The sequence below is a fragment of the Schistocerca nitens genome, chromosome 9 (assembly GCF_023898315.1).
Source record: "Schistocerca nitens isolate TAMUIC-IGC-003100 chromosome 9, iqSchNite1.1, whole genome shotgun sequence".
NCBI classification, from domain to species: Eukaryota; Metazoa; Arthropoda; class Insecta; order Orthoptera; family Acrididae; genus Schistocerca; species Schistocerca nitens.
In genome coordinates this window covers 401210260-401223012 of record NC_064622.1, presented here as the reverse complement: position 1 = coordinate 401223012, position 12753 = coordinate 401210260, and the positions used below count along the sequence as shown (strand labels likewise).

Below are 12753 nucleotides of genomic sequence, written 5' to 3'. Positions count from 1 at the left end.
AAGAACACACACACCCATGCCCGAGGGAGGACTCGAACCTCCGACGGGAGTCAGTCAGTGATATGGCGCCTCTAACCGCGCGGCTGCTCCTTTGCAACTGATGCTTTTATGTTAGGTGTTGTGACTGACGTATTTAATTCTGTGCTTGGCGTGGAATGGAGACAAGGAGCAAAGGCAACAGCAGATACGAGTTAACGTTTGTTACTGAACCTTATCCTTATGTTTGAATATAGCAACAAAAATGGATGAGTTTCTTGAACAATCATCGAGAAAGAAGGCAAACATTGAGGAGGTGATCCTGTATAAACAAACTTCTCCTTCCACTCAGCACGTGCTCGTAGCTTCCCCACCCCTTTCACACGTCGGTAATTGGCTGCTAACGGAACGCCGCGAGTGCAACACCGCATTGTACGTACTCTTATATTAGCGGACCGTTTCGCGCCTACCAGCTGATCAGCGCCAGTCACAAGTGTGCCTCCTCGCCGTAGCCATGCCTTCGCTCGCTCCTACAGTGAAGCTCAACGACGGCAGGAGCATGCCGGCTTTCGGGCTCGGCACCTGGCAGGTAAACATTTAAAAAAGAAACACTCTCTGAACGAGAACTCACAAAGTATTTTTGTATTTTGGGTATCTGCAGTTGTTGAAAGGCATGGTGTTAAGAAGAATTCCACTGACAGCTGGTAAAATTGTAGTTTTACTGATACATAAGCGGTTAAGTGGTCTAAAGCTGCGTCATCTGCTGCAACTTACATGGTAAAGAGTAATATACAGTGTCTCAAATTCGTGGATTTTAAAATTAATAAACGTCGTCTCTGAAATACATACACAGTGTTAAAAGGTCGTCGATGTACCCATCGCTCCTAGTCAAGATATGTTATTCAGTAAATACTGTCTACAGCACATTGGCGAACGAAGGGTGACAAAGGCATGGGGCCATCCTGATTTAGGTTTTCCGTGATTTCCCTAAATCGCTTCAGGCTAATGCCGGGATGATTCTTTTGAAAGGGCACGGCCGACCTCCTCCCCTACACTTCTCTAACCAGATGGGACCGATGACCTCGCTGTTTGGTCTCCTTCCCCAAATCAACCAACCAAGCTACCATTAATTTCGTAAAAATTGGTGGTGGGCGGATCACGTCATTATAGACCCTTCTTTCAAATTTGCCTGCATCTAAAAGGAGGAAAAAAGTTTAAAATAAGAGGGCACTAAAAATTTTTTAGAACTCGGGATTGGCAATAAAAAATAGTTTCTACTAAAGTGATTACTTGGGGCACAATGCAAGCTACTGTGTGGAATGCTAGAAGGTGGCACTTTCTTACCGGTGTGACAGCAGGGTGACCCGCTGTTGAGAAGACCAGAAGCGACCCGTACGAGAGACTAAGATGGAATAACAGCGGAACGGAAACTATCATAAGGACGGTGTTTCGTAACGTCCTCATCGCTAGGAGCGCTTGGTCGCTCCCTTTACAAATCAAATACTAGTGAATTTTATTACGTACTCATTACTTAAACGTATAAACAATCCAAGTTAGCTGGAACGCCATTGTAAGGCAATCGCTCGCGACAAGCGGAAGATCAGCATGCATGTTCGAAGGAATATTGTATCGTACTTTCGGACAACACAGGCTCTGCAATATCGTATTGATTGACAGAGTTGTTGATATCCTCCTCAGGGATATCGTACAGAATTCTGTCCAATTGGCGCGTTAGATCGTCGAAATCCCGACTTTCTCAGTTGTGGATAGATCCGGCGACCTTACTGCCGAGGTAGGGTTTGGCGAGCACGAACACAAGCAGCAGAAACTGTCCCCATGTGCGGGCGGCTGTTATCTTGCTGAAATGTAAGCCAAGCCCACGCTGGCTTGCCATGAAGGGGGGAGGGAAACCCAATCGTAGAATATCGTCGACGTACCGTACTAAGGGTGCCGCTGATGACAACCAAAGCGGTCCTGCTATGAAATGAAACTGAAATGTAATGGCACCCAAGACTATCGTGGTTGTAGGACCATATGGCGGGCGACAGTCGCGTTGGTATCCCACCGCCTTCTGGGTCTTCTCCTGACACGTGCTTGCTCCTCATCGGGGGTGAGTTAGAAGCGGAGCTCATCACTGAAGACAATTCTACTCCAGTCAATGAGAGTCCAGGCTGAAAATGTGATGGTGGGATACCAACCTGACAGTCAGCCGCCATACGGCCCAAGCAGGAGCGATGGTCTGCTGCAACCCCTTCATTTCATAGCAGGACCCCTTTGTTGTCGTCCGTGGCACCTTGCATCTCAGCGGTACGCTGGCGACATTCTAAGTCCCATTTTGTTGTCCTTCATGGTAAGCTATCCTGAGCTTACATTTCAACAAGATAATGGCCGCTGCACACGACGGAGACTTTCTACTGCCCGTCTTCGTGCTTGCCAAACCCTAACTTTGCCAGGAAGGTCGCCCGATCTCTCCCTGTTTGAGAACGTTCGGAGCATTATGGGCCGGGCCCTCCAACCAGTCCGGGATTTTTGACGATCTAACGCGTCAGTTGGGCAAAATTTGGCACGATATCCCTCAGGAGAACATCCAACAACTGTATTAATCAATCACAAAAAGAATAACTACACTCCTGGAAATGGAAAAAAGAACACATTGACACCGGTGTGTCAGACCCACCATACTTGCTCCGGACACTGCGAGAGGGCTGTACAAGCAATGATCACACGCACGGCACAGCGGACACACCAGGAACCGCGGTGTTGGCCGTCGAGTGGCGCTAGCTGCGCAGCATTTGTGCACCGCCGCCGTCAGTGTCAGCCAGTTTGCCGTGGCATACGGAGCTCCATCGCAGTCTTTAACACTGGTAGCATGCCGCGACAGCGTGGACGTGAACCGTATGTGTAGTTGACGGACTTTGAGCGAGGGCGTATAGTGGGCATGCGGGAGGCCGGGTGGACGTACCGCCGAATTGCTCAACACGTGGGGCGTGAGGTCTCCACAGTACATCGATGTTGTCGCCAGTGGTCGGCGGAAGGTGCACGTGCCCGTCGACCTGGGACCGGACCGCAGCGACGCACGGATGCACGCCAAGACCGTAGGATCCTACGCAGTGCCGTAGGGGACCGCACCGCCACTTCCCAGCAAATTAGGGACACTGTTGCTCCTGGGGTATCGGCGAGGACCATTCGCAACCGTCTCCATGAAGCTGGGCTACGGTCCCGCACACCGTTAGGCCGTCTTCCGCTCACGCCCCAACATCGTGCAGCCCGCCTCCAGTGGTGTCGCGACAGGCGTGAATGGAGGGACGAATGGAGACGTGTCGTCTTCAGCGATGAGAGTCGCTTCTGCCTTGGTGCCAATGATGGTCGTATGCGTGTTTGGCGCCGTGCAGGTGAGCGCCACAATCAGGACTGCATACGACCGAGGCACACAGGGCCAACACCCGGCATCATGGTGTGGGGAGCGATCTCCTACACTGGCCGTACACCACTGGTGATCGTCGAGGGGACACTGAATAGTGCACGGTACATCCAAACCGTCATCGAACCCATCGTTCTACCATTCCTAGACCGGCAAGGGAACTTGCTGTTCCAACAGGACAATGCACGTCCGCATGTATCCCGTGCCACCCAACGTGCTCTAGAAGGTGTAAGTCAACTACCCTGGCCAGCAAGATCTCCGGATCTGTCCCCCATTGAGCATGTTTGGGACTGGATGAAGCGTCGTCTCACGCGGTCTGCACGTCCAGCACGAACGCTGGTCCAACTGAGGCGCCAGGTGGAAATGGCATGGCAAGCCGTTCCACAGGACTACATCCAGCATCTCTACGATCGTCTCCATGGGAGAATAGCAGCCTGCATTGCTGCGAAAGGTGGATATACACTGTACTAGTGCCGACATTGTGCATGCTCTGTTGCCTGTGTCTATGTGCCTGTGGTTTGTCAGTGTGATCATGTGATGTATCTGACCCCAGGAATGTGTCAATAAAGTTTCCCCTTCCTGGGACAATGAATTCACGGTGTTCTTATTTCAATTTCCAGGAGTGTATTTGCATAAGGGCCAGAGGTGGACCAACGAATTATTGAGATGCTCAATCCGTGAAGCTGTTTCACTTGAATAAATCATCCAATTTCTTTCTGAAATTGTAATCGTTTATTTGTCTGTACATGTAGATCATATCCACTGATTTCCATCCCATTCGGCTAATTCTTTCGCGGGACGTCTTTTTTGATATTAAAAGCGTACTTTCACATTATAAGACGTTGTGTAAAATTTTTATAAGTTGACAGAAAATCTTCGAGTATGCAACCTTGTCTGAATCTGACATATCGCTCAGTAAAATCAATTCAGCATGGAATATTGTGAAATAAGAGACAGGGGAAGAAGCCATAGAAGATAACATTATTTCTGTTAGTGAGTGGAAGCACTGTACAGCACAGTTCACATGTAGCAGATACAGTGAAGCGCCAAAGAAACTGGTGTAGGCATACGTATTCAAATACAAAGACATGCAAACAGGCAGAATACGGCGCTGCGGTCGGCAACGCCTATGTAAGACAAGTGTCTGGCGCAGTTGTTAGATAGGTTACTGCTGCTACAATGGTGGATTATCAAGATTTCAGTGAGTTTGAACGTGGTGTTATAGTCGGCGTACGAGCGATGGAACACAGCATCTCCAAGGTAGCGATGAAGTGGGGACTTTCCCCTATGATGATTTCACGAGCGTACTGTGAATATCAGGAATCCGGTAACTTCCGACATTGCTGAGACCAGACAAAGATCCTGCAAGAACGGGACCAACGACGACTGAAGAGAATAATTCAAAGAGACAGAAATGCAACCCTTCCGGAAATTGCTGCAGATTTCAGTGCCGGGCCATCATTAAGTGTCAGCGTGCGAACCACTCAAGGAAACTTAATCAATATGGGTTTTCCAAGCTCGTGTTCCCTGCACGACACAAAACTTTACGCCTCACCTAGGCCCGTCAACACTGACATTGGACTCTTGATGACTGGAAACATGTTGCCTTGTCGGAACGAGTCTCGTTTCACATTGTATCGCCGGCTGGACGTGTACGGCTGTGGAGACAACCCTCATAAATCCAAGGACCCTGCATGTCAGCAGGGGACTACGAGGTGTGGCTAGAAAAAAACCGGACTAGTACTGGTGAAACAATAAAACGAATGCAATAAGGCTGAAAGTCGCGTGGCCTGTCACGTGACTCGCGCTCCGCCTACTGCTCGAGTTTCATCTGCCTCCTGCACTCAGTCTGCCCGTGGCGTCTGTTTTAAGTAGTTGACGTTTTGTCTGTGCGTCGGAAAATGTTGAGTGTACAGAAAGAACGGCGTGTTAACATCAAATTTTGTTTCAAACTAGGAAAATCTGCAAGTGAAACGTTTGTAATGTTACAACAAGTGTACGGCGATGATTGTTTATCGCGAACACAAGTGTTTGAGTGGTTTAAACGATTTAAAGATGGCCGCGAAGACACCAGTGATGACACTCGCACTGGCAGACCATTGTCAGCAAAAACTGATGCAAACATTGAAAAAATCGGTAAACTTGTTCGACGAGATCGCCGTTTAACAATCAGAGCAGTGTCTGAGTTAACAGGAGTTGACAAGGAAAGTGTTAGGCAGATTCTTCATGAAAGTTTCAACATGAACAAAGTGTGTTCAAAAATGGTTCCAAAGTGTCTCACAATTGAACAGAAGGGACGCCGAAGAATGATTTGTTCTGACATCCTGGAAAACATTGAAAGTGATCCCACCTTCTTACAAAATGTTATTACTTGCGATGAATCGTGGTTTTTTACTTACGATCCCGAAACTAAACGCCAATCGATGCATTGGAAAACTCCTGGTTCTCTACGACAAAAAAAAGCACGAATGTCAAAATCGAAATTCAAGGCAATGATGACTGTTCTTTTTGACATCAAAGGGATTGTGCACATTGATTGGGTACCAGAGGGACAAACAGTGAATCAGCATTACTACATTAGCGTCCTGGCTACCCTACGTGAGCGAGTACGGAGAAAACGGAACGATTTGTGGAGAAAAAAGTCATGGATCCTTCACCAAGACAATGCCCCAGCTCACAGTGCGTTGTCAGTGAAGACGTTTTTGGCAAAACACAACATTCCCATCTTAGATCATCCACCCTACTCACCTGATTTGGCCCCCTGTGACTTTTTTCTTTTCCCTAAAGTCAAGTCAGCTTTGAAAGGAACTAGATTTGAGACTGTTGAAGCAGTAAAAGAAAAAGCGACGGAAGTAATGTATGGACTTACCGAAAATAATCTGCAGCATTGCTATGAACAGTGGAAAATTCGTATGGAGCGGTGTAGAGACCGAGGAGGAGAGTACATTGAAGGAGATAACATGAAATTGTAAATAATTGTAAATAAAGGTTTTTTCCAGCATCAGTCCGGTTTTTTTCTAGCCGCACCTCGTATTCAAGCTGGTGGAGGATCTGTAATGGTGTGGAGCGTGTGCAGTTGGAGTGATATGGAACCCCTAATACAGCTAGATACGAGTCTGACAGGTGACACGTAGGTAAGCATCCTGTCTGATCACCTGCATCCATTCATGTCAAATATGCATTCCGACGGACTTAAGTGACACCTCATACATCCAGAATTGCTAGAGTGGCTCCAGGAACACTTTTCTGAGTTTAAACTCTTCCGCTGGCTACCAACATCCCCAGACATGAACATTATTGAGTATATCTGGGATGCCTTGCAACGTGCTATTCAGAAGACATCTGCACTCAGTTGTACTCATACGTATTTATGGCCAGGCCTGCAGGATTCATGGTGTCAGTTCCCTCCAGCACTACTTCAGACATTAGTCGAGTCCATACCACATTGTGTTGAGGCACTTCTGCATGCTGGCGGGGGCCCTAAACGATGATACGGAGCTGTACCAGTTTCTTTGGCTCTTCGGTGTATTTTTAATAATGAATTTCTAAAACGTAGGTGAAAATATTGTTGCAAATGTCTGGCTACCTAGTCGAGTGGTAAGTGAGGCTGATGCCATGCGGGTTCGATTCCCAGTACTGCCTGGGATTTTTCCTTCGTGAGAGGACTAGTACGAGTTGCACTCAGCCTCATGATGCAAACTGAGGAGCTACTCGACCGATCTGTAGCGCTCCCAGGGTCAAGAAACCCAACAACGACCGGGAGAGAGGTGTGCCGACCACTTGCCCCTCCATAGTGCTCACAGTGACGCCATTGATGAAGGATGCCACGGCGGCGGGCGAGCCCGATTGACCCGCCTAGGGTCAGAGCGTTGAAAGTCGAATTTTTGCAAATATTTCAGAAGAGAAAGCAAAACAAGTCACTGAAGAAGCAGTGCAGAGGACAATAAATATTGATGGTACAACCCCATCTGAACTAAGGACTATGACTCTAATAAGTGAAAGTTCGTATGGGGTGGGTAACACCTCCAACAAGACAAGTTCACAAGGGGTGGGTAATATCTCCAACAAGACACTAACAGTTGTGGCCCAATATATACATAATCACTTATGTAATGCATCATTAATTCAGGTTGGTTTCCCAGACTGATTAAAATTTGCCACCTTTAGGCCCCTCCATAAAAGGGTGACCCCACAGATGTCAGTAACTACTGCCATTGTCGCTCGTTACATCATTTTCTAAAGTTTTTTAAAAGAAGATGCACTCCAGAGTTGTCATTCACCTGTGTAGTGGCGGGATACTTGTCCAGTCACAATTTGCATTTCAAAAGGCACTCTGCGGAGAAGTGGAACCGTCCTCTGATACAGTCGACACTTGGCAGCGTGACAGAAGGACGAAAATATAGACATCTGTTATGGCTTAGGTGCCAACACGCAATAGCTTCTGAGAGAAAAAAAGGTTGAAGTTTCGACGCGAATTCATCAAGCAACTCAAGCATTGGTGGCGCAGTGGCTAGGACAACAGTCCGAAATTTTGCGCCCTGTGATCGAACACCATCTTAAGTCTTTTTTTGTTTCGTTGTCACGAAAGTGTGTGACATCAATATAGCTTATGACATCGTGAAGTACAATGGAACTGATAGCTAAAGAAATAAGAATTTTATTAAAAATAGATTTAACGTCACAATTGACACTGATTAACACCTTCCAGAAAACCGCCACCAACAGTTTTCGTTTGTCTGCAAAAAGTTAGTGACAAATTTGGTCCTTGAGTAAACCAGTTAATGGAACGACATCAGAAGACGCACGCAACAGCTGCGAAATCTGGAAAGCTGACAAAAGGAACCTGTCACCAGTTTCTGGACAAAGTGCGACGACCTTACGTAAAAATAGAGCCGTTTCTATGTATTATTTATACGAGGATGGGCAAGACGATCCCTTCTTATACGATGGGCTGTTTGTCGATGGACTCGGAATACCGACATGTTCTAGTCTTGAACATGGCTGACGTTCAACATACGTATTTTAGATCGCGAGGTTGTTTTCCTAAAGATATTTTTATGCTTTGAATGTTTTTGTGAATGCGCTGATTCTCTTCAAGTACAAAATACAAAGCAAACATCGAAATACTAGAATCCTTATGTTTTTGTTTTTCAACTACTATTAATTATACCGGGTGTCCCAGGTGGAATGGTCAGTATTCAGTGTAACGAACATTCGAAGAAAAAACGTCTAGTAAGCATGGACTCTACACAGCTTAAAAGGTATGAGCACTTCCTCATCTTCGATACTGTGAAACAAACCTCTTCTACTTTGGTTTCTATAGTTTGAGAGGCGGCAGTGTGGACCAAAAAACGAGGCGCATACCTAATGAGATGTGAGGACTTGTTCATATTCACTACTGTGCAACACATCTCTTGCACTGAACGAGTGCTCATAGCTCTTGAGATACGCGTTTTAGAGCCTATTTTTACTAGATAATTTTTTCTTGTTATGATTCGTACTACTTCCTTCCAAAAAGTGGAAAGCAAAGAACTCGCAGTAGAATAGCTACTTTTCACATCATCGAAGATGAGGAGCAGTTCATAACTCTGAACGTACGCATTTTAGAACCGAGGTTTACTATACTTTTTTGCTTCGAATGATCGTTCTTGTCATGTCCCTGAGTATTGGCTGTTCGTCCTGGGACACCTGTATAATATCTGTTACAATACAATCTGTTTTTAGCAATATTTGATATGCATATTTGTTTTGTCAACAATTCCATTTTATTTTACAATGTCACAAAAAATATTGATGTGACATAGTCGTACTTCCGTGACAACAAAAACTGGATTCGAACTCGGGACACAAAATTTCGAAACTGCACTCTTGCCCATTGCGCTACCAACCCACTTGATATACTGATATACGTGGTATACTGCGCGGGTATACCGATGAAATAGCGTCGAAAGTTTAACCTCTATTTCCTAAAAAATTATTGAACGTTGGCACCTAAGCCGAAATAGATACACCTCTGTTTCCATCCTTCTTTCACCATTCCGAGTTTCGACTGTATCAGAGAGAGACGTGTAGTGGGTTCCCCTTGTGAGTCAACTACTTGCTCATTTAATCAGCCAAAATAAAATCTTTAAATAATAAAATATCATCAGTTGGGATCTTCTGGACTTCCGAAGGCACTTGACTGTGTCAGTCATAACAGCCTACCTCGGAAGTTTTTATGGAGTATGTGGTTCTGCACAATCCTGTTTTAATTCGTATAAGAATGTTGCTCTATGCTGCTCAGTTAATATAAAGAGGGACGTCAAATGGGGAGAAACTACAATAGGAATCCTACAGCGCTTGGTCATTGATTCATTGCTGTTTTTGCGTTGTGTTAACGAGCAATCTTTTTACTTGACTCAGGATGCAGAATTATCCTTGTTTGCAGATGACAGAAGCACTGTTGTGAAGCCGAGCAAAGCATCATCGGTGAAAGTTTTTGAGTGAAAGTTTCTGAGTGGTTTCACACAAATGGGCTAACTTTAAAGTCTGAAATACACACCTCAACCAGTTCTGTGCAGACGAAAGTATCCCACCTCTTATTAACCTAGTATACCAACAAGAAACAATGAACAGGGTAGAAAATTCTGAGTTCTTAGGTGTACATACTGCTGAAAAATTAAAGTGGAAAACCCATATAGTAGACCTACTATGTATCACGTTTAGGTTAGGCTACTTTTGCCAAAGGAATAACTGCAGCCTCGAGGACACAGAAGTCAGTAAGTTAACGTATTTTCATTCATTGGTGTCTTATGGGAACATATACTGGGGTAAATCCCCACCTTGGCAAAAAGTATTCATACCGCAAAATAAAGGAATTAGAATTAAGTGTTGGGTTCCACGCGCACATGTCGCACGCATCTCTTTAAGCAATTGGGAATATTAACCGCAGCATTACAGTGTACTTATTCACTTATGAAATTTGTTATGAACGTTCCATTTAAGTTTGAGAGTAACCGAGATATTCACGTACATACAGTACCAGAAGGATAAATTATCTACGTTACCATTTAATGAATTTCACTTTGACGTAGAAAGGACTGAAATAAGTAGGTACAACACTGTACGACACTCAACCGACGGAAATAGAGGTAAAGTGTCTGACAGACAGCAGGGGCGTTTTCAGTCGTTCGTTAAGGATATTTTTCTTAACAAAGTCTACAAAAATAGCTCTGAGCACTATGGGACTTAACATTTGAGGTCATCAGTCCCCTAGAACGTAGAACTACTTAAACCTAACTAACCTAAGGACATCAGACACATCCATGCCCGAGGCAGGATTCGAACCTGCGACTGTAGCGGTCGCGCGGTTCCAGACTGAAGCGGTTAGAACCGCTCGGCCACACCGGCTGGCAACAAATTCTTCCATATTCCTTAGAGGAATTATTGAATGGAAATAATTTGAACTTTTTACCGAAAAAAGTAGCTGACCAACATAAGGCCATCAAAATATTTGTGTCATTTTTTAGATGTATGCTGTAACATAAAAAAAAACGACACACCATGAAGGAATAATCCGAATGGGATGGAAATTGGTAGAGATGATGTAAATGTACAGACAAATAAATGATTGTAATTCCAGAAAAGTTAGAGGTTTTATTCAAGAGAAAGAGCGTCACAAATCGAGCGAGTCAACAACGTGTTGGTCCAAAATGGTTCAAATGTCTCTAAGCACTATGGGACTTAACGTCTGAGGTCATCAGTCCCCTAGAGTTAGAACTACTTAAATCTAACTAACCTAAGGACATTACAAACATCCATGCCTGAGGTAGGATTCGAACCTGCGACCGTAGCAGCAGCGTAGTTCCGGACTGAAGCGCCTAGAACCGCTCTGCCACAGCGGCAGGCCAGTGTTAGTCCACCTCTGGCACTTGTACAAGCAATTACTTGGATTGGCATTTATTGGTAGAGTTGTTGGATGTCCTCCTGAGGGATTTCGTGCCAAATTCTGTCCAACTGGCGCGTCAGAGTGTCAAAATCCCGAGTTGGTTGGAGGGGCTTCCCCACAATGCCCCAGACTTTCTCATTTGGGGAGAGATCGCATGAGCTTGCAGGGCAAGTTAGTGCTTGGCAATCCCGAACACAAGCAGTAGAAACTCTCGCCGTGTGTCGGCGGCCATTATCTTGCTGAAATGTAAGCTCGGAATGGCTTGCCACTAAGGGCAATAAAATGGGGCGTAGAATATGGTTCAAATGGCTCTGAGCACTATGGGACTCAACTGCTGAGTTCATAAGTCCCCTAGAACTTAGAACTACTTAAACCTAACTAACCTAAGGACAACACACACATCCATGCCCGAGGCAGGATTCGAACCTGCGACCGTAGCGGTCGCGCGGTTCCAGACTGTAGCGCCAGAACCGTCGGCCACCAGCGGCCGGCGGGCGTAGAATAGCGTCAGCATACCGCTATGCTGTAAGGGTGCCGCGGATGACAACCAAAAGGGGCCTACTATAAAAAGAAATGACGGCCCAGACTGTCACTACTAGTTGTTGGGCTGTATGGCAGCAACAGTCAGATTGACATCGCACCAATGTCTGGGACGTGTCCAGACATGTCTTATCTAGTCATCGAGGCTCAGTTCGAAGCGCGACGCATCAATGAAGACAACTATACTTCAGTTAATGAGATTTTAGGCCAAAGACGTGCCTGAAGACGACCCAGTCAGTGGTGGGATACCAACCTGACTATCGCCCGCCACATGGCCCAGCCATGAGTGGTGGTCTGGTGTGCCATTTCATTCCATAACAGCACCAGTTTGGTTGTCATCCGCTTCACCCTTACAGCACAGTGGTGCGTCTACGACATTCTATGCCCCATTCTGTTGCCATTCATGGCAAGCCACCCTTGACTTACATTTCATTAAGATAATGCCCGCTTGCACATTGCGAGAGTTTCTACTGTTGTCTTCATGCGTGTCAAACCCTACTTGGCCAGCAAGGTCGCCAGATCTTTCCCAATTGAGAATTTTTGTATCATTACGGACAGGGCCCTCCAACCAGTCCAGGATTTTGATAATCTAACATGCCAATTGCACAGAATTTGGCACAACAACTTTACCAGCCAATGCCAAGCCGAATATCTGCTTGCATAAGGGCCAGAGATGGATCAAAGTTTTATTGACACACTCAATTAGTGAAGCTCTTTCTCTTGAATAAATCATCCAATTTTTCTGATATTTTAATCATTTGTTTGCCTCTTACAAGTACGTTACATCTGCCGATCTCCATCATGTTATTTGTCTCACCCTATTTTTGTTCATTTTGTTTCATTGACACGTTTCACATCATAACATTTATCGTGAATATGATACATGGAA

The 12753-nt window shown here is 45.5% G+C and overlaps 1 protein-coding gene across 1 annotated transcript in view; it reads left to right on the top strand.

The window, feature by feature from the left end:
- The first annotated feature begins 490 nt into the window (after positions 1-490).
- The window catches only part of LOC126204274 (aldo-keto reductase family 1 member B1-like), a 78745-nt gene continuing 66482 nt past the window's right edge, over positions 491-12753 (top strand). The window contains exon 1 of the mRNA XM_049938662.1: positions 491-565. Within this exon, the coding sequence (XP_049794619.1) occupies positions 491-565 (75 nt within the window). The remainder of the gene's footprint in view (positions 566-12753) is intronic.